General features: G+C 54.1%; 7 protein-coding genes across 7 annotated transcripts; 4 read left to right on the top strand and 3 right to left on the bottom strand.

The window, feature by feature from the left end:
• Window positions 1-194: 194 nt before the first annotated feature.
• Window positions 195-1,007, bottom strand: CTHT_0016630 (NADH-ubiquinone oxidoreductase-like protein; the record flags this gene model as incomplete). The annotated part of the gene is made up of 4 exons (XM_006692102.1): window positions 195-295; window positions 355-546; window positions 623-742; window positions 821-1,007. 4 exons carry the CDS (start codon window positions 1,005-1,007, stop codon window positions 195-197), a joined length of 600 nt encoding a protein of 199 aa, XP_006692165.1.
• Window positions 1,008-2,296: 1,289 nt separating this feature from the next.
• CTHT_0016620 (ubiquitin carboxyl-terminal hydrolase-like protein) lies at window positions 2,297-6,428 on the top strand (the record flags this gene model as incomplete). Its single annotated transcript, XM_006692101.1, has 4 exons — window positions 2,297-2,335; window positions 2,469-4,037; window positions 4,105-4,534; window positions 4,591-6,428. 4 exons carry the CDS (start codon window positions 2,297-2,299, stop codon window positions 6,426-6,428), a joined length of 3,876 nt encoding a protein of 1,291 aa, XP_006692164.1.
• A 461-nt stretch (window positions 6,429-6,889) lies between these two features.
• On the bottom strand, window positions 6,890-9,899 carry CTHT_0016610 (DNA mismatch repair protein msh2-like protein; the record flags this gene model as incomplete). The annotated part of the gene is made up of 3 exons (XM_006692100.1): window positions 6,890-9,556; window positions 9,615-9,746; window positions 9,876-9,899. 3 exons carry the CDS (start codon window positions 9,897-9,899, stop codon window positions 6,890-6,892), a joined length of 2,823 nt encoding a protein of 940 aa, XP_006692163.1.
• A 355-nt stretch (window positions 9,900-10,254) lies between these two features.
• Window positions 10,255-11,547, top strand: CTHT_0016600 (uncharacterized protein; the record flags this gene model as incomplete). The annotated part of the gene is made up of 1 exon (XM_006692099.1): window positions 10,255-11,547. One exon carries the CDS (start codon window positions 10,255-10,257, stop codon window positions 11,545-11,547), a length of 1,293 nt encoding a protein of 430 aa, XP_006692162.1.
• Window positions 11,548-11,768: 221 nt separating this feature from the next.
• Window positions 11,769-13,562, bottom strand: CTHT_0016590 (DNA primase-like protein; the record flags this gene model as incomplete). Its single annotated transcript, XM_006692098.1, has 4 exons — window positions 11,769-12,435; window positions 12,500-12,946; window positions 12,999-13,187; window positions 13,252-13,562. The coding sequence occupies 4 exons, from the start codon at window positions 13,560-13,562 to the stop codon at window positions 11,769-11,771; spliced, it is 1,614 nt and encodes a 537-aa protein (XP_006692161.1).
• A 584-nt stretch (window positions 13,563-14,146) lies between these two features.
• On the top strand, window positions 14,147-16,492 carry CTHT_0016580 (hydrolase-like protein; the record flags this gene model as incomplete). Its single annotated transcript, XM_006692097.1, has 2 exons — window positions 14,147-14,530; window positions 14,594-16,492. 2 exons carry the CDS (start codon window positions 14,147-14,149, stop codon window positions 16,490-16,492), a joined length of 2,283 nt encoding a protein of 760 aa, XP_006692160.1.
• Window positions 16,493-18,187: 1,695 nt separating this feature from the next.
• On the top strand, window positions 18,188-24,227 carry CTHT_0016570 (map kinase kinase kinase-like protein; the record flags this gene model as incomplete). The annotated part of the gene is made up of 5 exons (XM_006692096.1): window positions 18,188-19,231; window positions 19,294-23,006; window positions 23,097-23,219; window positions 23,992-24,082; window positions 24,141-24,227. The coding sequence occupies 5 exons, from the start codon at window positions 18,188-18,190 to the stop codon at window positions 24,225-24,227; spliced, it is 5,058 nt and encodes a 1,685-aa protein (XP_006692159.1).
• Between the last annotated feature and the right edge of the window lie 210 nt (window positions 24,228-24,437).

Here is a 24,437-nt window from a genome sequence, read left to right as displayed (position 1 = left end):
TGCGAGAACATTGCCGAAACTACAAGGACATACCGTTTGGGCAAAGAAAACGCAAAGGAGCACCCGACAGGCCAGATCAAAGTTGGTCCCCTATGGTACAGTGCTCCCATTCTAAGCTGGCTAGCCAATCTGCTTCTTGTATGTCTACAGCGTGTGCAGCAAGCCAACCAACCCCTTCCTCGGGCCTCGTCTCTTTAAGCCTGGTCCGGGTCAGCGCAGACGGGGTTGATATCGACGCCATACTTCTCCTTCAGCCTCTGTGCCCTCCGCTCGTAGTAGCCCGGCGGCTTGATACCTGTAATATGGTCAGTCATCCGTACCAACCTAAGTCCTAGTCATCACAAAATCACTCACCTCTGCCCTCGCCAATCTCGGCCAGCGTCTCCTCGATTGGCCTCCTCCTATTCTTGCGCAGGAACTCCTTCCGCTCGTACTCGTCCACATCGCGCTTGAAGACTCCCCTCAGGCCGCTGCCCGCATATTCGGCAGTGGCCAGTACGACACCAGTCAGGGCGGCGAAGCCCAGAACGCGGGGGATGCGGCCGGCTGGTAAAAGGGTGGGGATTAAGTCAGTCCTCTTCGGTGTTTGTCCATATGCATTCTCTCAGGGATCAATCCGTACTGGTAAGGCCCATCGTGGCACCGGCAAAGAGACCACCAATGCCATTGTTGACCCAGTCCTCCTTTTCACGCAGGTTCGCAGCGGCGGCTCGGGTGAAGTCATAGGCGCCACCAACGGCGGCTGGAGACAGACAGGGTGCGTTAGAAAACGTGAACATGCCGGCAATTCCCACTCAGGGTCCAGAATCATCCTGCGTACCAAACGTGGCAGCGAGCTTGCCGTTCCGGGTGAAGATTGCCCAGGGGCCAACGTTTTTCCTGGCCAGAGAGGTCCTGACGGCGGCGAAGAGCAGGCCAATGCCACCGACGACAGCGGCGCCCTTCAGGCCAAGGTGGACCGCATCCTTGGGGTGGTAGTGCTCATGCTCTTCCTCGATCGGCGCCATGTTTCGTTGTAGCCCGGTTGTCGAGGGGGGGATGGAGGAGGGCTCGAAGCTAGGGGGGGGGGTAGGAGGTGGCTATTGGAGGGGTCGACTGAGAGCTCGATATCAATTTCACGATTTGGCCGCGCGCACTCGGGAAGCTGGAGACAGCGGTGCTGCGGCTCCTGCCGAGCTCCTCGAAAGGTCGAACTCGAATTTGGACGATGTGATTGGCCAGAAATTGTACATAAGTGGGGCTATCCCGATGTTAGAAGAAACATGGGAGAGAAGCAAGCATCATCGTTACCGTTTTTTTAGATTTCAGACGCCGTCTAAGCCACTGTATGTTCCTTATTTTTGCCATATAGACTACAGATCTTTAGAAATGCCATTACTCTAGTTCATTAGAAGATTGTATCGCCTCAGTATTGACCTCGATGCTCTGAATCCGAACGTCTCCACCACGCTCTCGGATTATGTAAGCTTGGGTTTTTGTAACGAGCAGGCTTGGCAATCAAGAACCAGGCCCCAGACGGAGCCCTGATGGGTTGTGGTTGCACGCCTCCTTCCTGGCCTCGTGGTCAGGAGGCAAGCTACAAAGAAAATCCTTGGTCTGTATCTGAAGATATCAGTCGTGGTGCTCCTGCCGCATAGGATATCTATCTACAGTACCTTTGTCATCGGATTCTGAGAGAGATGAGCTGACGAGATAGCGATCCATCGTTCCTTTGTGCCCCACGTCCTATTCCATCCCACCTCCAGCCCAGGCGCTGCTGTTGTAGGCAAGCCCCCGCTATTGACTCTCACCAAACAAAGCGCGGGGCAGCCGGCTGCTTTTGTGCCCCTGGGCCCTTAACACCTTGCTGCTTTCATCTCAACATCTCAAATCAGTCCTGTCTCTTTACAGTTATATTTGGTTGGCTCCGTACATTTGCGTCGATCGCTCTCCTTTCGGCCTGCCTGATCATCCCTGCAACTACAAGCTTTGAGCCGCCATATCACGTTTCCTCCTGGTTCGTTCTCACAACCCTTTCTGTGTGTTATGTCAAATGCTGATGAGGGAGGGCCGTTGATGGTTTGCGCCCACTCAGCAGGGAGACAAACAAATCTAAATCAACCGCACTGCTTTTTGTGATTTGCCATCGACCGAGCAGATATCAAATCAAGCAACCATACTCTTAGCTCAGTACAAACGGGCACTTATTTCACTTACCCTTTCTCCCTTTGTCACCAGTTTCACGGCCTGCTCTTCTACAACTACTTATTCTTCACTATCCTCTGAGAACTGAGTAACAGCAGAAACATCAAAAGTAATGATGACCTCCCTTAATCACATGTATTCTAATCCTCTGGTTTACCTAATCCTCTGATTCAAATGATCTCCATCCTGCCAACTTGCTTTGTTATGGGGAAGTTGGCAGCGTTGAAGCATCAGCAGTTGAAATGGAGGACCTACCAGTTCTTGCTAACCCACTTTTCTCATAGTGGTCGAGTCGGTTGAGCCATCTACATCGGCCCTCCGAGGTGAGCAGTCAAATTTCTATACCACTTCAGCAGAAGCTTACAAAGTATTTAGGAGGGCGATTGGCAGCTCGCTTCCTTCAGGATCTTTTCTCAGGCCGTCTCCCAGAGTCTAGGTTTGACGGAAGGCGCCTGGACTGCCCTTCGCGCCAAGCCTTCCCTCGCTATACGAACGCCGGAACCGACCATGAACTCGTCTTTATCCCGTCACAAAGCTTCGATGCTCCCTATGGACCGGGCCGCGGAGAGAAGTCGGTGGTTTCTTGCATGTGCAAGTACTGCCGTTACCACTATGTCTTCCACATTTTCCCCGGCGGCGATGAGCAAGAACGTCCCGAGCACCTTGAACACCATTTCCGCGACGGAGATTCAGAGTGGTACCCAACTCCCGACGTTGACAGCAGCCCGGCTGCCAAGTTCTACCCTATCGAGGGTCGGTTCAGGTTTTTCTGCACAATGTGCAGCCTTCAAATCGCTCTTGAAATAACCCTTCCTCGCCTGAAGCCGGAATGGGTTCAAATGATTATGGACGAAAACAGGATGAAGGAGAACCTTAGAAAGGCTAAGGAAGAGGACCCGGATCGGTTCAGCTTCCCCCCTGAAAAGGAGGCATTATTGACTTCTTCATCCTTCATGACCCTGAATCAGTACCTCAGGAATATCGTCGAAGATGATACCAGGAGAATATCTCGTCGGAACAAGACGTTCCAGATTCAGTTTGGTGAAGCCTGCGAGTTCTTGTTCCGCTACCTTGAGTTCGAGGATGGAACAGATAACAATGGCGATGCTTGCTGGATCCAGCCTCGCCTTACGCCACAAGAAGGGAAGACTCCTCTCGGTTCCCCGAGAGCCTTTTACGAGGATGTCAGAAGTGAGGTGCAAAGCATCCTCGGGGAGAAACCACCGGGCGAGGGCCAGCCTGTGGTCAAGCCTTGGTTGGCTCGAGAACAGTTGGAAAAGGTGCTTCGCTGCGGCTCGACCGCCCGGCTTGCGAATCAAATACCGCTCGAACCGAATGAGGAAGAGAATCTGAGGATTCTTGGAGCTCCAGAGCGGATCGAGGATTCCCTGCTCGAGTTTGCCTACTGCCGTCAGATTGAGACAGACCCGGAACACGCATCTGACTATCTGAGAGCATTGGGTGATCTGGCCGGCTGCCGGTCCGTCGATCTCCAGATGTTTGTGTTTGAGCAGCAGGAGCTCCTTTCGAAAAGGCAAAACGAGAGAGTCACAGCTGCTCTAGATGCAGGACCGACGGAGAGTGCCTATGCTCACTTCAATCTTTCCAGTGACTGCCCTGAGCCTGCATCCTACTTTATCAATGTTTACAGAACATACAGAGAGCAATCCCCAGCGCAACTCTCAGCTCATCGTCTTGCCCTGCTCCAGATTGGCAAGGATCGAAATAACCAGGAAATCCTCAACGAGGTATACTCAACCAAGATGGATCTCTCCGAAGCATGCCAACTCTTGAGAGTCTCTTCCGAGTGGCCGATGGATAGCATCGCGGCCCAGGCACAGAGTGTTTCATCTGTATGTAACCCTAGCTTGTCTACTCTTCCCTTTCTCGACAAAGCTGTTAAAAGCTGACCAACACCAGGATGTAGATTTCGATCTCCTTCTTATGGCTCTTGAGGCAATTTCTAAAAGTAGGCCACAAGATGATCCCAATCGGCCGGCATTTGAGAGCGTTTTGACAGAGCTGCGTTCGACCCGTTACCCTCAGTCACCCGGCGGCCCTGCAACCCAGTCGGGAAATCATCTCTCGCAAGCTAGTGGATCAAGAAACGCTGAGGCTCCTCCTGTGGTCGACTATCAGCTACCGGTTGGGCTTGCAAACCTGAGAAATACCTGCTATCTGAATAGCATGCTTCAGTACTTTTATTCGGTCAACGCCGTTAGGGATCTGGCCTTAAAGTCCGATCTTCGCGAACTTGAGCCAACCGAAGAGAGCATGAAGGAGCTTCTACGGAGCATCAATACCGAGCAGCAGAAGCTTGAGACCGGAAGAGCCTTCGTTGGCCACGAGTGTATGTCTTACTTTCTTTGCATATCTGGTCTTCGATCTTTGCTGACCTCCCGCTAGTCACTCGCGAATTGAGCACTTTGTTCCGTGAACTCGATCGCTCCCGGGAAAGTTCAGTCACACCCCGACAGAGACTCGCCAATGCTGCCCTTCTCAGGCCTGAAAAGCTGCGGCAGCGATCAGCAGAGCCCAAAGACACGCCCGGTTCAAGCAACGGAGAGGCACCCCCACTCCCTCCTCGAACTGGAGCACCGCTGATTTCCAACCTTCCGGCTGCGCCTATGGAGATCGATCAATCCGACTCTGTAAGCACTCACAGTTCCTTAACGCTCATAGGCGATGCCTCATCGGGCACTGTCACCGTGGACGTGAATCTTGAAAATGGCAAGGAGACAGTTGTGCAGGGAAATCAGGCGCCTGCTGATAAACTGCCCTCTGACTACGCAATGGAGGCATCCAGCGAGCGCCCTTCTGAGGGAGAAGCTCAAACATCTAAGCTCACTGTCGAGGAGCTCGCGGCTGAGCTCGATAAGCCTAATGTTGGATCAGACCAGATGGATGTTGACGAGGTCATGGGCAATGCCATCGACCACCTGAGAGCAGCGTTCAAAGTTTCTAGAATTGGCCAATCCGACAACATTCCTGACCCGATTGAACAAGCATTCTTCTCTACCTTCATCGATAACCGCAAGAAGATCGGAGAGGCCGACTGGAATAGGTCAAGCAGAACAGACCGCTGGGTGACCGCATATCCTGCCCCGTCAGGCTCACGCGATCTCTATGAGGCCCTTGCCAACTCTTTCGATCTCGAGCGCATGTCCGACGATCTCCTGTCCTTTACTACAATCGAACATCCGGCCCCGCATTTCCACATCTGCATCCAGCGAGCAGATGGCGTTAGGAAGAACTCCAACCCAATCATCATCCCTGAGACTCTCTATCTTGATCGTTTCATGCACACTGCCGATACCAATTCCCCGATTTTCCAGGCCAGGAAACGGAGATGGGATATTAGGACTAGATTGGCAGAGCTGGACAAGTCCCCTGGCAAAGCTGCCAACAACGCAAACGCGCGCGCTCAGACTACCGGCCGCTCGTCACCAGCCGAGCAGGAGTTTACTGATGAAGAAATTGACGACTTCATTCTTGTTACAAGCCCAAAGACGTCGGCCCCTGCTGATGGTTCATTGAGCGCACAGCTTAGCCATGGTCAAGCCCTCGACAACTCCGAGATCGAGCGGTTATTGGCAAAGTACGGTCCCATCGAGACCCCGTCTACCCAGCCGGCTGCCCATGATCAGCCACAGATGCGACAGGGGGCGTCAGCTCAAGAGCGTGCACAGAGCCCCAACGCCGACTCTGATTCAGTATCCATCCCCCCTGCCGAACTGACCGGCTTCTGGGAGATGTTCATCGAAGAGGAACAAATCGAACAAGCCCGCTTACTTGCCGAGCGCGACAACTTCTTCAAAGACTCCCAGTCCGTCGCCTATCGTCTACACGCCGTCATCTGCCACGCGGGCTCCGCCTCCGCCGGCCACTACTGGGTCTGGATCCACGATTTCGAGCAGGACGTCTGGCGCAAGTACAACGACACCACAGTGTCCGTCCACCCGGCCAGTTTTGTCTTTGACCAGCTCAGCACCAAGGGCGAGCCGTATTACCTGGCGTATGTGAGGGCGGATAAGGTGAACGAGTTGGTTAGCATTCCGAGGAGGAGGCCACCGACACCGCCGCCGGTTCCGCCTAGGGCGAAGTCCCCTGTGGATGTGCCGATGGTTGATGTTGATGGGGAGAGGAGCGAGGTGCAAAATGGGGAGGTGATTAAGGTTGAGTTTAAGGAAAATGTGGAGGAGGAGAAGGATAAGGATACGGTGATTATTCCGGATTTGGCGTGATAGGGGGGTTGTTGGGTCGAGAGGGTTGGGGCAAAGAGGGAAAGGGGGTTGTTTTTGACAGTTAATTTGTGGTTGAGTTGCTAGCAAAGCGGGTGGGCTGGCAGTTGTGATAATGTTGTTTGAGTGTTAGAGAGAGAATGCATGGTTTGCTCCCTCAATGGTTAAGCTTTAGATGAGTGTTCCACGCGCCTGAGAGGCGGAACCTGTCGTTGCCCGGTCTGGTCCAAGTGTCACTTCACTCTATCGACGAAAATCTGGAACACATTCAATGATGCGCAGATTGATCAGGATCCATGTTGCATCAAACTAAATGATTTCTACCTAGTATTCTCTCAAGCCATGACGCCCAACACACAGAAAGCCCAGTGACATTCAATACAAGCCCAAGCAAAAGCCTTTTCAGTTAGTCCCGAATCAGCAAGAAACCACAGCCACAAGATCGGCATCCTTCTACTTAGTCCTCACAACGTCTTAATGCTCTGAAAAAAGGGATTGGCCAACAACTTCTCATCCTTGGCAACCATTTCCCTCAACCGCTTCACCATCTCAGCCTTATTCATGCCACCAGCAGACTGGACCTCGTCCTTCCATCGCACAAGCAAGTCCTTCAGCAGGGCGCTCCCCTCCTCCACGTCCTGCTTGCTGTACCCCTCGGCAGCCACCCCGCCAACGTTGCTGTCGGCGCCTTCCTCGTGATTGGTTGTGAAATCCTCCAGCTCGTCGGCCTTGCGCTTCGCCATGCGGACTACCTTGTCGGGGAAGCGGACGAGTTCGGCGACGTGGATGCCAAAGGACTGATCGCATACGCCGGGCTCGACTTTGTACAGGAGGGTCACTTCGCGTTTAGTGTCGGCTTTTCTAGGGCCGGAGCCGTTGGCGGTGCTCGTGCCACTGATATGCGCTGTAACATGGAGGTTGCGGACCTGAGGGTGTTGGTCGGCAAGGGCAGTTAGCTCATGGAAGTGAGTTGCAAACAGCGCGAAACAGCCGATCTCTTGCACTATGTGCTCCGAGATAGCCCACGCCAGACCAAACCCGTCGTAGGTGGATGTACCCCGGCCGAGCTCGTCGATGATGATCAGGCTTTCGCGTGTCGCCGACTTGAGGATGTTGGCTGTCTCCAGCATCTCGGCCATGAACGTGGACACACCCTTCAACTGGCTGTCGCTGGCACCTACGCGCGCCAAGATGCTGTCGAAGATGGTCAGCTCGGCGTAGCTGCAGGGCACAAAGCTCCCGACTTGAGCCATCAGGGCGATCACGCCGATTTGTCGGATGTAGGTCGATTTGCCGCCCATGTTGGGGCCCGTGATGATGAGGAAGGAGGATTTGTCGCGGGTGAGCTCGACGTCATTTGTGATGAACTGTACGTCGTCTTGGACTTCGAGGCAGGGATGACGGGCTTCTTTGAGGATGGTTTGACCTTCGCCACGGGGATGGATTTTAGGGCGAACGTAGGAGGTTGGTGCGTGGACGGCACAGTGCGCGAAGGAAACGATGACGTCTAGGTGGGCGAGGACTCCAGCGAGACGCTCGAGGACGGGCACGTAGGAGGCGGCGACGCTAACAACTTCGCTGACGAGCCCGCTCTGGGTGCGGTTGTAGTTTAGGTTGAGTTGGTCGAACTCGCGGCGGTATGCTTGGAGGGTCTTGGTGGTGAAGTAGACGCCGTTCTTCTGCGTCGAGCACTCCATGTACTTGGGCTTGTTCCGGATGCAGCCCGCTTCTGTCCGGGTCAAGCGCATGCACCAGCCATGAACTTTGTGGTTTTCGAGGAAGATCTTCTTGTCCCGTTCCTGGCCCAGGTCTCTCGCTGCCTCGGCAAACTCTCTCTCCATATCGGAGCGCAGCTTATCAAGCCGCTTACGAATGATGCGTAGGCTGTCATCGAACTCGGGCTTAATGATGAACTCGTGGTTATCGAGAGCGTCTAGGTCGACAGTGGTCTCGACCATGTCTTGGAACTTGGCCAGGCTATCAGAAAGCTCACGGAGCTTGTTGGTGTAAGCTTCGTCCAAGGGATCGCGGTAGGCCTCATCCATGACACCCTCGAGGGTACCCAGCAAGCTGGGCAAGCGGATGACCACTTGATATACCCTGACAACGTCTTCCAAGTTCGCCTTTTTGCGCTGGAACCGCATGGCTAAGCGATAAAGGTCCGGTACCGCCCTCAGATGCTCTTCTTGCATCGTCTGCCGGAGCTCAGTATCGTTGGCGAATGCCTCCACCAGCTGCTGCCGCTTCTCAATTTCGTCCTTGTCCATTAGGGGCTGCTTCAGCCACTGCGCCAACAGGCGACTTCCCAAAGGTGTCTTGCAGTGATTCAGTAGGCCAAATAAGCTCATAGTCTTGGAACCGTCTCTTGGCCCTGGCATTAGGTTCAGGGCCTTGAGAGCTGCCGCATCGAGCTTCATGAACTGTGCCAAGTCATGCTGGTAGAGCCGGAACTGGCCAAAGTTGGCGGGGTCATGGAGGACACCGAGGTACTTGATCAGGGCGGCTGCCGAACCCATGGCCAGCTTGAGGTCGGTCTGCGGCAGCATTGTCGCAGACCTCTCATCTTTCAGCAGCCTTGCCAAATCCTGCTCAATGTCCTTGGTGGCAAAGTCGGATGATGGGCGTTCAGAGATGGCGATGTTGCAGCTGTCGATAATTTGCCTGAGCTTAGCCAGTTCCGGGTCCTTCTTGTCCTTATCGGCCTTGTCTATCTGGATCAGACACTCCTTGACTCCGAGCTGAATCAAAAGGGACTCGAAGTTGGAGTAGAGGTCATTGTCAAGGAACTCGCTAACACCAAGTTCTCGAGCTGTGGCATCAGCAAAGCAAACTCCCACGGTACGAGCCTCGCTGGCCTTGGCAGAGATCTTGACTGCCAGGATGATCGGGGCAGACTCTCCATATCCACCGAGGTCATCTTCGACGTCTTGCAGATTTCCAGGAGACGCCTGCTTGGCCAATTTCCAGTTCATACGTCCGTTCGCGCTCGTCCAAATCTCGATGCGTTTTCCAAGCTTATACAGCGCTTCGCGAAGGAACTGTCGGAAGACGGTAACGGTCATTGTAACGGATGGAAGGCCAGTGTGATCATTCTTCCCTAGCATCCTGACAACTGAGGTTGTCTTGTAGACCTGAACCCATAGTGATGTCAGTAATGCATCGTGACTATGGGAAAGAGGAGTAACGAACCGTCCGAGCGATGAAGTTGGCATCTTCGCCATGGGCTGTGTACCAGTCGTTTCGGTCGAAAATACGGATGGTATCTTCTCCCACGGGAGGAAGTGACCTGAAAAAGCGGATGAATCCATGTTCATCGTCCACCTATGATGCCATTTGTCTCGGATCAGCAAGTGATGGTGCAGAGACAGGACGGAGCACAAGCGGCAAAGATAAGATGCATGTAACCCAGGTCGAATGAGACGGACAGGGGCAGCTTCAGGACGCAAATACCTTTAATTCCGGTCTGGAAGACATTGTTGCTGCGCGTCTCTCTTCAGATTTAAGGATGCGCAGTTCGAAGTAAACATTAGTTGTCGTGAAGAGTGAACTGGCAAAAGGATGCAGCGTTTGGTCGAGACGACTTACATCCTGGACCCTTGCCTCTGGGAGACGCGTCTCAATTAAAGCTTGAACAGGGGAACGCGTCAGGGCGTGTCGTAGGCGGTCAAAAGCCTCACCGCCTTCCTGTTTCCGCCTAAGGTGGGGTGTTCTGCCGCTAGCAAGTTCCCAAATTTTGGAGGAACGGGGCCCCGCTGAGCAACTGCGATCTTGACATTCGTCATCCTGGAAGCACCGTTAACACTTGCAACATCACCTGGATTCCTTCAACATGACCTCCGAAGGACCAATTGACACCAACATGCCCGATGCTACGGATGCCATCAGTGATCATGGCTCCGTAACCACTACCAGTGGCAAGCGCAAGGCCGAGGAAGAGCTCGAGAGGACACCAAAGAAAAATTCCCCTCCAGGCAACGAACAAGAAGAGCCCAAGCCAGCCAATGCTACCGCTGAAAGCACCAATGCTGAAACGACGGACCCAGCAGACAAGCCACTCTCCAAGAGCCAGCTCAAGCGCCTAAGGAAACAGCAATACTGGGAACAACAGAAGGAAGCGCGGAAGGCGAAACGGAAGGAGAAGAGACATGAGCGACAGGCCCGAAAGCGCGCCGAGCGCGAAGCGAAGATCGCTGAGGCCAAGGCGGCCGGCATCGATCCCGCGACTGTCCTTCAGCCAAAGGAGCCCTGGAAGTACCGCCCCGTTCCCGTGGCGTTCATCATTGACTGCGATTTCGAGCAATACATGCGCGAGCAGGAGCTTGTCTCGCTCTCGAGCCAGATTGTGCGCTCTTATGCGATGAATCGCAAGGCGAAGTACCAAGCCAGCCTACACATCAGTTCGTGGAAGGGAAAACTGAAGGAGCGGTTCGAGACGGTACTTCGGAACACTCACAAGAACTGGAAGAATGTCGGTATTCATGAAGGAGACTTTATCGAGGCGGCAAAGAAAGCAAGAGAGGAGATGATGAGCCCAAAGGGCGGCGAAATGATTGACTTGATCAAGCCTGTCGAGGGCAGTCCGAGTCTGAAAGGGAATCCTGCGCCAGAAGATGATGAATCCAGCAAAGATATCGATCAGACTATTGTTTATCTGACCTCCGAATCGCCTTACACGTTGGAGAGACTGGAGGCAAACACCAGCTATGTCATTGGTGGTCTGGTTGACAGGAACAGGGAAAAGGGATTGTGCTACAAACGTGCGAAGCAGTACAAGGTTCGCACGGCAAAGCTCCCTATTGGGGAATACATGGCGATGCAGAGCCGCTATGTTCTCACAACAAACCAGGTCGTTGAGATTATGGCTAAATGGCTGGAATGCGGCGATTGGGGCGAGGCCTTTTTGGCGGTCATCCCAAAGAGGAAGGGTGGAACGCTGAAAAACAACTCTGGTGCCGACTCATCTGTGACGAAGGATGATGACAATACCGGATCTGAAGGGGAAGAGAGCGATGAAGATGACCACGAAGCAGGGGATCTTGGAGAAATACAGTCACCGACTAACGAGCATGATACAAGTCCTGCTGCCAATGAAGCCCAGCAGGACCAGCAAACACCTCAATGAGATGAATAGGAGGCAAGCATTTGCCCATCGTACCAAAGATACCCTTAGAATTTTAATACACAAACTTTGGAGCAACATGATATCTTCGGAGTGTCCAGAAGCCCGGCCTCATATATTACCTCCAAACACTCCTCTGATTAAGCCAGTCCCCATAGTATTCATCTAAGCAGACTTTATCCCAGACAGCCCAGAGTCAGACAACACTTAACCATAACGCAGTTCTAGAATTCTAAATCCTCAGCCTTGATCATCCTATCCTCATCATCATCTTCCCTCTCCCTCTTGATCCCGCTTTCCCTCTCATCCTTCATCAACCCCAGCACAAACCACCTAAAATACTCAATATATGGCTTCAAACTCGTCTTCTCCCAATCCTGCAAACGCCTCCCCTCCCCATCCCCATTCGCTGCAGTAGCCTGCTGCTTCTCCCACGCATCTACCTCCCTCACGATCTGCGGCAGCGTCGGAACCGCCAGCGGATCAAACGCCTCGAACGCGGCTTGCGTGCGCGTATCGATGGGCACGCAGATCCTCCCTGTGCCCGGGTGCACCACGAACGGGCTCTTGAGCAAGTGGTTTAGCTTCTGGGTGACGCCGACGTCCAGACGGGGGTATGTGTGTTCGAGGACAATGTCCTGTTTTGCGTCGAGTAGGTCCTTAGCGTCGAGCGAGGAGCTGGCACTGGATTGGGCAAGGGCGTCGATGTCGGCCCATTTCAGAGCGGATGGGCGTCCGGGGGAAGAATCCCATTTTCTACGGAGCGCTTCGCGCAGGCTGGGGTCGGGGATCTGGTTGAGAAGAACGGAGGCTTTGTCGGAGTCAGACCAGGGGTCTTGTTTTTCGAGGACGTCGTGTTGGAAGTGGTCTTTGAGGATGTCTAAGCTTCGACTGGAGGGGGAAGCAGCGTTAGAATGTGGCAGGGGATTTGAAACGATGGAGGATGGTGACTTACGAGAGATGGGGATGCAGCGGACGACGGAGATTAACCCTCTTCCCACTTTGTTGACCACCCGTCAAGACCTCGAAGTAGCCCGTGATCGCTTTCCGCTGTTCATCGTTGAGGATCCTCGCTTGCTTGTCGCAAACCCATGCGTGGGCACCACGACGACCGGAGTAAACCCAGAGGATGTGCTTGAAACCAAAGTCATCCCTCAGCGCGGTATCCAGGACCTTGATGGCCATGGTGATAAACTGCCAGCACTTAATGCAAATTTTGGCTTTGTCACAGCATGTTCTGATGTCGTCATAGTCTGTCAAGTCGATATCGAAGCATAGCTCCTTTGCGAGAGGCCGGAACACTGTTGAGTTGCGGAATAATTTGCGATCCTTCGGGTTGGCCGTGTAGACGGGGCCAATTTCGATACGGGCGGGCATCACACGCAGAACTTCCGCACGGAACCTGGTCCAACGGTCAATGGCCCGGTTCAGCGCTATCTCAAGGGTCTACTTACTCGTCTGCGCTCGTGTATGACTGGTAACGAAGCACAGCTTCATTGGGTAACCACAAAGAGAACTCGCGATGCTTGAAGTCGTTTGTGGGAGTTGGACTATGGTTCAGCCACTGAAACATATACCTCCAGGGGAAGAACCGTTGGTAAAAAGTTCGTAGAAGCTCGGTACTGATGACTGGGCCCGAGTCCCTAAGGTCTGGTCAGCGTCGTTTTCTTTTTTTCTTAAAAAGGAAAAAAAAACTAAAGCACATACGGGGAAGATTGGCGCTGTTCATCTGGCTGGCTTGACGTAGGGAATTCATCGTCGTCCGAATCGAACCCGTCGAACAATTCCTCCAATTTGATTGGCGGGGCCTTTGTCGTTGTATTTAGCTTGACATCGAGCGTATCGGCCTTGCTTTCGTTGACACCGGAAGCGTCATTTGGTCTCTCGCTATTGGTATTGGCCTCTGCTTCCGTGGCATCTGTCATTTCAACATCCTGAACTTCTTTCGGCGAGTCTGGCTGCATAGCTGCTTTAGGCTCTTCGACGGCGAGCGGGCTGGTGGGAGCTGGGCTAGACATATCGGGGATTCTCCTTTTCTTCGCTAGTCTTGGTCAGGCAGTGCTGTCAACCAAGAAGCGAAGTTTTGAGGATGTCCGGGGCGCTGATTGAGCTGTCTGGGTGTGGTCTGGAGTTATTTTACCAAAGTTACTGCTTCTCTAAGGTCTCCAGACCGTTGGTGGGGAGCAAGACGCGTCGGCCGGAGACAGCGCGTCTCGCGTAAAGTGGTTTCACGAACAATACCCCACCTCGTCCCGGCTAACCCTAACCCGTGCGTATTCATCTTGGGGAAGGGTTCCGGCCGCCGAGTGGTGACGAACCCTGCTCGTATTCGTACCCGATTTGGCGGGAAGCATCCTTGTTGGCAGGACGTCATTGGACCCATCATGGCCCGTTGCTCGCGCTCCCAGGCACATCTAGGCGCTCTCACCGACAGTGCGTCGACCCGATTCCTCCCATCTTTGGACTCTCCAACATATTGCCAGTTACTGGGTTGCTGTGTCGGGCCTTTTGATTTCTGGCGTCGGTCGCAGTAAGCCCTCTCGCGTCGACGTTTTGGATCCCGCGCACAACACCACTCATTATCACTTTGTAACCCTGCATTATGACGTCCTTCCGCCTTATAATCGAAGATGGCAAATTCCGCGACACAAAGGGTAGACAGGTGATCCTGAGGGGTATCAATGTCGCCGGTGACTGCAAGTATCCTAGCAAGCCTCATACGCCTTCCCATGTGCCCGACAACTTCTTCGATGGCGACAATGTCAAGTTCTCTGGCCGACCCTTCCCCAAGGAGGAGGCGCACCTCCACTTCTCGCGGCTGAAGCGCTGCGGGTACAACACCATCCGTTATCTCTTTACGTGGGAGGCTATCGAGGCGGCTGGCCCGGGGAAATACGATGAGGAATGGATCCAACATACAATTGAGGTGTTGAGGATTGCTAAGGATTATGGCTTTTACATTTTCATGGATCCTCATCAGGATGTGGTATGTGTCTCCGGTCGTCATCACGGCTGCAGTGACAAAAAGATGCTGACTCCCATGTTGTAGTGGTCTCGCTTTTCAGGAGGCTCTGGAGCCCCCATGTGGACTTTGTATGCAGCTGGTCTCAATCCACAGAGTTTTGCTGCCACTGAAGCAGCCATCGTCCATAACACCTACCCTGAGCCCGACAATTTCCCCAAAATGATATGGTCGACAAACTATTACCGTCTTGCTACTGCCACAATGTTCACCCTCTTCTTCGCCGGACGGGACTTTGCCCCCAAGTGCATCATTGATGGTGTCAACATCCAAGATTATCTCCAAGATCATTTCCTCAGAGCTGTCGGGCATCTTGCCAAACGTATCCACGAGGCTGAAGACCTCGAGAATGACGTAGTGATCGGCTGGGAGACGTTGAACGAGCCAAACAAGGGCATGATTGGCTACCAAGATATCAGTGTCATACCAAAAGAGCAGGCTCTGAAGAAAGGAACCTGTCCCACAATATGGCAAACTATCCTAACCGGGTCAGGTAGAGCTGTGGAAGTGGAAACCTGGGACATGGGTGGCCTTGGCCCCTATAAAGTAGGAAAAACGCTTGTTGACCCCCACGGTGAGGTCGCCTGGTTGCCGGCTGGTTACGATGATTCCCGGTATGGGTGGAAACGTGACCCCGGATGGAAGTTGGGGGAGTGTCTTTGGGCACAGCATGGTGTCTGGGACCCCGAAAGCGACACCCTCCTGAAGAAAGACTATTTTTCGAAAGACCCGAAGAACGGGCAGACGATTGACTACCCGTACTTCACTAATACCTGGTTTATGGATCTCTACCGTAAGTATCGCGATGTTGTCCGGAGTTACCATAAGGACGCGATCATCTTCCTGCAAGGTCCCACAATGGAACTGCCACCACTCATCAAGGGCACCCCAGACGGCGACGACCCCCGGCTTGTGTACGCGCCGCACTGGTACGACGGTATTACGTTAATGACCAAGAAGTGGAACAGGAGCTGGAACGTGGACGTCATTGGGGTGCTGCGAGGACGGTACTGGCATCCGGCCTTTGCAATCAAGCTGGGCGAGACAGCCATCCGAAACTGCTTCCGAGACCAGCATGCCGCAATGCGGCAGGAAGGTCTTGATCGCATGGGGAACCACCCGTGCGTCATGACGGAGTTCGGAATCCCGTATGACATGGATGACAAGTACGCATATAAAACGGGGGACTATTCTAGCCAATCAGCCGCCATGGATGCCAATCACTTTGCTGTCGAAGGGGCGGGCCTCGAGGGTTACACTTTGTGGGTGTACCATACCCACAACGACCACGAGCGAGGGGACCAGTGGAATGGAGAGGATCTCTCCATCTACTCTGTCGACGACAAGTTGCTCCCTCTCGACCCACGGCCCCGGAGCCCGGAGGCTAATGGGACCATCCTTTCAACCAAGAAGGGTTTGGACGATGATGCGAGCGTGACGCCGTCGAACCTCAAGCGCTCGATCACCAACCCGTCGATATCGTCCGAGTCAACATCACGGCAGCCCGAGCTGACGGCTGCCGCGGGGTATCGGGCCGCCGAAGCATACGTACGGCCCGCCCCGATCGTTGTCGCCGGCGATATCATCAGATACGGCTTCGACCTCAGCCAATGTCTGTTCACCCTGACAATCAAAGCTCCCAAAGTGGCAGACCTGGACTCGCCGACTATCGTCTTCCTTCCCGAATATCACTTCCCCAAGGATTCCTGCTCGGTTGAGGTGACCTCGGGCAAATGGGAGATCAGCAGTGATGAAGAGGAGACGGTGCTCATTCAGCGGTTGCGCTGGTGGCATGGGGAGGGTGAGCAGACCCTGAGAATCTCGGGGGTAGTCAGGAAGCATAACATTTCTGGGGAGGAAGCCGATGAGGCCGGTTACTATGAGCAATGTAATCAGGGGGCTTGGAGCAGTTGCAACATTATGTAGCGAGGCGTAGACAGAGAGGGGCCGGGAGTTATTGGTTGTTTTTTTTTTTTGCTGTATTTTTTTCGTGTTTTCTTTTCTTTTCTCTGGTTTTATTGCTGTGGATTCGTTGCCGGGTATTTGGGCATGGTTGGGCGTTGCTATGATCATTTAAGGGAGAGACACCGAGATGGCGACGACACGCTGAGACGTTCATGACGGTAGTGGTGGCGATGAAGGTATGCATAATCCAGATACATATGCTTTTGTGAATACATTTCGTACATTCACAGCAAAAATTGGAGAGATTCCGTGATAATGCTGCTGAGCAGATACAGACCTTGGTCTCAAAGACGAAGACAGACAATCCTGGACTCAACCATCCTTTAGTCAAAACGGCCCGGAACTTAGTGAACTAAGAAAACGTGATAGTATTGATTGTTCCCACCTCAGACTTGCAACAGAAAATCTTGTGGTCTTGAACTTCAAGTCTCGATAAAGCGATGATTGAAGTGAATTGATGAAGTTGAGCAGCAATCAGACCTAAGAGTGGAGAACGTTGGAGGGGTTCCCACCAGCCCCTGTTGGGTGGATCTGATGAAAGCTTGCGCTCACCTTTCATTTGATTGGCCAGACAGGATAAAAGGTACAGGGAAGCTGCATGTGCGGGACTTGCCCGGCGTCAGGCAGCTCCCCAGTCCCACAGCCAGGTCCTTGTGAGCCTGCGAGGGTCTCTGCCCACCCGCCCAGGCCGAACCCGAAGTGCTGGTGTTGCTTTCTGCTGCGAGACAAAAGACCGGGACCTGGAACTTCTTCCGCCCAGCACGCAACTTCAAGCAGCCACATAAAGTTAGTGCGCCGGTTTGAGAGCAGTACAACCCTGGTTTCCTGTCTTACGTCGCGATCCCAGCAGTCTCGTTTGTCGCACGCTGCTCTCTACGGATTACCTAGGTCCAAAAATCGTACAGATCCCGAGTTCCCTGGACTCTGCCTAGCTCGATCTCAGGCTCGTCTACAACCTCTAAGCTTCCTCTTTGCCGGCAGCAATTCCCTCCATTGCGCATCATAGATACCCGCATCATAGATACCTCTCATTCGTCCCGCCCAGGCTTGGTCGCCCGGCCCTATATGAGAATGCCGACTTCTGTGCGGTGACAGGCTTCTGCCAGCGCTCAGGTTACCTAGCGACTGTTCTCCCGAATCCTTTACCCAAAGACACCTCACGGGCTTCGTCTCGCATATTTTGCCCACTGCTGGCAGCTGAGCTCCCGGCCCGAAATAATACTGCCCCATCCTGCTGCACTGCGCTGCTCCCCTTGAGCCTATCGCGTCCCCTGTCGTGCCGCCCTGGAGCAGGACGTCAGCCCACCCTCAGAAGCACCTGTGCCGCGGATATTCAGTTCCTCTAATCTGGAGGTACAGACAACCGTCTGCTATTACTAGACTTCCGAAACAACACAACCCTGTCTGCTCTCGACGAGGTGTCCGTTCCTTGCTGTGTTGACTTGGTCGCTCGCTGTCTGTGATTTGACCGCTCTTCCCGTCGAGAACCTGAGCCTTCCTGTTCGCTGATAGTCCTGATACCCCACCTTATCATCTCTCGCTCGGCGGTGTCTCTCGTCCGTCAATCGACCACCGAGCCTCGACTTCTCAACGACAACGACGTCAACTGTTGCCGTGCGCACACCGCCGCGTCTTCGATAGACGTATCCCGCAATCATGTATCCCCAGAGAGATGGGACGCGGCCCTTCCAGGTGCCGCCGCCCCCTCCGCCAATGTCACCTCCTCCGTCCCATGGCATTAACAACCTGATGACCATCCCTCCGCCGCCTCCTCGTTATCCGCCTCAGGGGACCAGCAGCAGTACTATACCCCCTCCTCCTCCTGGCCCGCCGCCAAATACTGCATATCCCAATAGTGCCCTGGGCACTGCTGCTCCTTGGACCGGCGCCGGCTGGCCGAGCTTTAATCGGGGACCGCTCTTCCCCCCGCCGCCGCCAGCCAATGCTACGGCTCCCATACCCACTTACGATCCTCGGCTACACCCTCACCATATCGCCAATCCAAATCCCACATCCGGTCCGACGACGCTGACTGTTCCTCCTCCCCCTCCTCCCCCTCCGCCTCCACAGCCGGAACCCGATGTACCGGGCGTAAGCGCGACCTACATCCCAACAGCAGGTACGACGTACGGTGTAGGCGTGGGAATTCCTGGGTTTGGAATTGACGACTCGGACTGGCTAGGCTCTGCTACCAACACTCCCTCACATGAAACCTCAAACCGCGAGCAGCTGTTTGCTGCTGCTCTGGCCCAGAAAGGTGCAACTAGCAACACAGTCACCACTATCTCGTCGGTACCCCCTGAAATCGCTGCTCAGTGGCCTCTGGAAAAGGTCATTGCGTGGCTCCAGGCGAACAATTTCTCCAGGGAGTGGCAGGAAACCTTCAAAGCCCTCAACCTGTATGGCGCTCCTTTCCTTGAGCTGGGGAGCAGCCATGGGGGCCGTGGTAACTTTGGCATGATGCACCAACAGGTGTACCCAGAGCTTGCCCGGCAATGTCGAGAGCGCGGCACGCCTTGGAACCAGACCAAGGAGAGGGAGGAGGGCAAGAGAATGCGTCGCTTGATCCGGAGTATTGTGACAGGGAGACCGGTTGACCCTGCGAAAGTGGCTCCCTCATCAGGAAGCCATACTCGTTCGGATTCTACCGCGACATCGGTCACCGCCAGCGCCGCAACCGAGGCTAGTGAATCTCCTAGTGTAAGTTTGAAGCGTAGCTCACTTCTAATATCGGCGTTTTGCTAAAACAATTGGTAAAACAGTCGACCAGGCCTCCTGCCTCTGGGCTCCACATACGGAGAGTTTCTCAGTCGCGTACAATGCCTCCAACTATCGGAAATAGCACAATCAGCTCCGATCAGAATCACAGGAACCTGATGAGGAATATTGATGCGGAAATCCCGAGGCGCCATAGCCCGAACCCTGGTGACCCTAGGAACAGCCCGAGCGGCAGCCCCATCCCCCAATTCGCAACAACGACAGGAAACATCGCAGCATCTCCACACAGCGGTGGCCGATGGACGCATCGGTCTCAGCCCAGCACCGATTCTGTCTCATCGAACCATGCCCAATACGGATCTGGAGTCCCTCCTGATGCAGCCGAAAAGCTGCGAAAAGATCTTATTGAACCTCCCCGCATCTCGGAAGGGAATCGCCGAATCGGGTTCGATGGTGGTCGTCCTTCTCCGCAAGACCATGGCGATAAAAGTGCGGGCAGCGATCCTCCGGGAAGTGCCAAGGGAAGCGGCTGGTTCCCGCACTTTTTCAAGAAGAGGAGAGAGGGCGAGGACTCACCTACGAGTCCGAAGTGGCCTCATTTCGATCGTCCAACCTCCAAACGGGGTCACCACGGCAAGGTGTATATTCTGGCCACCCTTGACTGCCGGATCTTTCGTATGATCGATATCACCGATACCGAAACGGCAACGGATCTGAGGCAGCTGATTTGCTGGAATCTGAACGTCGAGGAGAGCGCCCAAATTTACCTAACAGAGCTGGGCAAGTTTGAACATGAAGGGGATCCCTTGGATGACAACAAGTTGATCTCGGCCAAGCATCAAAAGGGCGATGCTGCGGGAACGCTGAAGGTCTTTGTCCGTCCCGTGGTTTCTCCGCCGCCTCGTGGCAATGGTGTTCCTGTGTCTTCTTCATCCGGGCAGCTTACGGTGCCAGTGGATGAGGATGCTTATGGCAGGCTCAGCGGCCGTCAACGGTCTAGCTCATCACCGCCTACGTCCAGGCAGAATACCCTGATGGGTAGGGATCGCGATGACAAAAGCCTGTCACAAGAGGCTATTCAGTATAGGACAGAACAGCTTCGAAAGCAGCAGGAGTACCTTGCGAAGAAAGCCGCAGCCAAGGAAGGCAATAGTCCATCCACAGAGACTCCCATCGGCATTGTCGGAAGGAACGTGGACTTTGATCAGCCGCGGCTTTCGCCATATGATGATCGCAAGGTCGACTCTCTGTTCCCGCAGCGCAAGGCGCCCGCCCCGCCAAACGAGCCATCTGCTACGTCGCTCAAGGCCAACTCGCTCAGCAAGAACCAGGGCAGCCCTGGCCATACTAGCCGTCCGTCTCTGGATGGTCGCCATCAAAAGCGCCCGTCTGGCTCGTCTGACATGCGTGAGGAGGTCATGGCTGAGAGACCGAAGAGATGGGCTGGTCCTCCAGATGGTGGCATCGTTGGTGGGTTGCTGGTCAACATGGCAGGGCGCATGGCGGTTCCTGGCATGGGACAGACTGCGACGGTCCCGAACAGTCAGAGGGCACTGTCCCCCCATCGTGCTGCTTCGATGCCTACAACAAGCACTGAGACTCACGAGAAAGGTAAGGCAGCCTCGTCTAATGTTGTTGATAACGGGCAGCAAGCGCATTCTGGTTACGGCCCTGTTGGAGGAGGAGCTGGCCGATGGCTCGGGTACATGCCCGACATGCCGGGTTCTACCACATGGGGCACAAACCCAAATGCGCCGTTCCTTGTCCCGGACTATTCTCCGGGGGGAACACCTCAGCTGTCCTACGGGCGTGATGATCATGGATCGGGCGCTCGTCCTTCTGATCGTCCTCCGTATGGCACAGAAGCTAAGAGAAGTCAAACAGCTCGCGCCCCTTCTTGCGCCGATTTCAGTCCTGCCAGCACTCGTGCCCCGACGAGCGATTCGATCCCTGCTACGTCCAGTGGCGAGCAAACCTTCTCGCAGGTTGACGACGAGTTCCCCCAGGACAACGAGATTAGGTTCTCGAGGACGTCTACGCTGGTCGACAAGGAGCCTGCTCAGAATGACTCTGATGAGGACTCGGACGATGGCCTGTTCGCAAAGCCTATTGCGAATCGCAGTAAGCCGAAGGCGCAGACACAGACTGAGGACGACGACGATTCCGGGCTCATCAACAAGCGGCCAAGTTTGCGTGTCAACACTAAGAGGGCTGGGAAGACGTTTTCGGTTTCTTTCACTTCTCCTCACGTCAGTGCCGAGGGCAAAACACCAGCGGGTGATGACGAGGAGAGCTCGTCTGCCTGGTCGCAGCGGCGCACTCCTGGTACTCCTGGCTCTGAGAGCTGGGACTCGGAAGAGCGTGAACGGCTCAACCGCCGCAAGTCATTCGTCGAGAAGGATGTGTGGGCTAACCGTCCGCCCACGGATGCCCTCATCAACAACCTCGAGGACTTCTTCCCGAACGTCGACGTTGACCAGCCTGTGATCGAGGAAGGAGATGGCGAGTTTATCCCCCCGATTGACGAGATGGACGAGATCCGGGCTGAGCAGAGCAATGCTCCTCCAGCAATGTCACCGCCGATACCGCCGCTCCCAGCGAACAATGCTGCCTCCTCGGGCTACAATGAGAGCGATACCCTTGGCTCGGACGAGTCAACTCTCAAGGCGTCTGATGCTCGCCCTCTCTCCATCCAGACGGTGGCTTCCCGCAGCGTGCGCAAGTCTGGCGGTCTTGGCCGTATGAAGTCTATTCGTGAGGTCGCTCGTGGTGCTCACGAAGCCAGCAAGCGCTACACGCAGTCGCAGCAGGCGCTTGCCAACCAAGCTCCTGGCAATCCCAGCAGGAATACCACGCTGTTGCGGCGCAAGAGTACCAAGATGTTCAACGCCAATATCGTGCAGATCCGCCCAGAGCGTGGCTTCCAGGCGCTTCAGCAGCACAATGCTGTCCCGCAGCAGACCAACAATAACACCGGCCTCAAACGGCAGACCACATTCCGCTGGTTCAAGGGCCAGCTGATCGGCAAGGGCACCTTCGGGCGCGTGTACCTAGGCATGAACGCCACTACGGGTGAGTTCCTGGCCGTCAAAGAAGTCGAGGTCAATCCCAAGGCCGCCGGTGGCGACAAGAAGAAGATGCAGGAGCTGGTGGCCGCGCTCGACCAGGAGATCGACACCATGCAGCACCTCGACCACATCAACATCGTGCAGTACCTCGGTTGCGAGCGCAAGGAGACAAGCATCTCCATCTTCCTCGAGTACATCCCCGGTGGCTCGATCGGCTCGTGTCTGCGCAAGCACGGCAAGTTTGAGGAGCCGCTTGTTGCGTCGCTCACGCGTCAGACGCTATCGGGGCTTGCATACCTCCATCGTGAGGGCATCCTGCATCGCGACCTCAAGGCGGACAATATCTTGCTGGATCTGGATGGCACGTGCAAGATCAGCGACTTTGGCATTAGCAAGAAGACGGATAATATCTACGGTAACGACAAGACGAATTCGATGCAGGGGTCTGTGTTCTGGATGGCGCCTGAGGTGGTTCGCTCACATGGCGAGGGGTATAGTGCCAAGGTGGATATCTGGTCGCTGGGGTGCGTGGTACTCGAGATGTTTGCGGGCCGCCGGCCGTGGAGTAAGGATGAGGCGGTTGGCGCGATCTACAAGATTGCCAATGGCGAGACGCCGCCTATTCCGGAGGATATTCAGGGGACTATTAGCCCTGCGGCGTTGGGGTTCATGTTGGATTGCTTTACTGTGTATGTTCTTCTTTTTTTTTTTTTTTTTTTTTTTAACTGGCCCTACTTACCTAGTTGTGAGATGTCCTGGCTGACCGGAGCTTTCTCTAGTAACCCTACGGAGAGGCCTACTGCGGACAGGCTCCTTTCTCAGCACCCGTTCTGCGAGCTTGACCCCAACTGGAGCTTCTACGACACCGATCTCTATAAAAAGATCAACGGCATTTGGTATCAGTGAGCTGGGGGGGGTAAGGGGGGGTGGTAATGAAAAATGCTGGGGATTTCTTTTGGTGGGTTGTCACTGGCGATGGCGATGATTCCTTTTGGTGTATGTGTCTGCGTCTTGTCTGTCTGGTTTTGAGAGTTAGGTCATCGGCGCGGTTCAATAGGTGTTGTGTTGTTGAGCGTCCATTGGATCATACTTTTGGATACCTCATCATAACACATCTTGGCTTGTTTTGATACTATACAACGGTCCTGATGGTGATTTCCATGACCAACTGTTTGGTTTCCCCTTATCCATTATTAGTTCACCACCAACCACCTCGAGAGGGGTATCTTGTGATGGACCCGTGGGCCCAGACAATGTGTTGGTTGGGTTACTGGGAACTTTGACCAGGATAACGCCGACAGCCTGGCTGGTCTGAGGCAAAAGCCAAGAAACTTGGTTCCACCAACCGTTGGACAGGATCATGGGGCTCACTTGGAGAGGCGTGGTATAAAAGTTCGTTATGGAAGACGTAGCGCAATGGTAAAAATACGGTAAGAAATGGATACAACGAACCCTGAGAACACAACCCGTTATGGTATTGGTTCGAGCTCGTTGACGACCACATTCTCTAATGATGAAGACTTAAATCTGGCCATTAGCAGGAAAGAGCCGACTTCAGCTCTTTTGCAAGCATAAAGTCTCAGGTAGGAGCTAACTTGTACGCCATTTCCATTACGATCTGACGGGAAGAAGAAGTCTTGTGACGAGAACACTGAACAAGTAACAACGGTTCAGCCAACACCACAACATGACTTCTCAACCTGAGTTTTACCACATGCCATTCCACTTGAGCGAATTGCCGGTCGTCCCGGCTATTGAACCGGAGGTATGTCAAATTTTTGGTGTCCTTCCATAAGCCTGTTTCTAACCCCCCACGTGTTCAGCTTGAAGATGGACGATGGTGGTTCGATGTTCTCAGCCTTAACGGGTCTCGACGGCAGGGATCACATCCAGAGTCCTACTCTGGCTAATCCATACAGTAAAGCTCCATGCAAGTTAACTCATATATATCTCATTGACGAAAAGCGATCACTCGGGTAATTTGTCAAAAGATACTCGTTGACAGAAGCCTTAACGATGGGCAGCGCTGGCCTTTTTTTTTTAGAACCACATTATTGGCTGCTGTGCAAGCGCTTCTCCTGAGTACCAGGGACTCGGTACGAAACAGCCAGCAACACCTG

This window comes from Thermochaetoides thermophila (genome assembly GCF_000221225.1).
Source record: "Thermochaetoides thermophila DSM 1495 unplaced genomic scaffold scf7180000011815, whole genome shotgun sequence".
Lineage (NCBI taxonomy): Eukaryota > Fungi > Ascomycota > Sordariomycetes > Sordariales > Chaetomiaceae > Thermochaetoides > Thermochaetoides thermophila.
The sequence above is the reverse complement of the archived record's forward strand: the minus strand, read 5'-3'. Positions and strand labels throughout refer to the sequence as shown.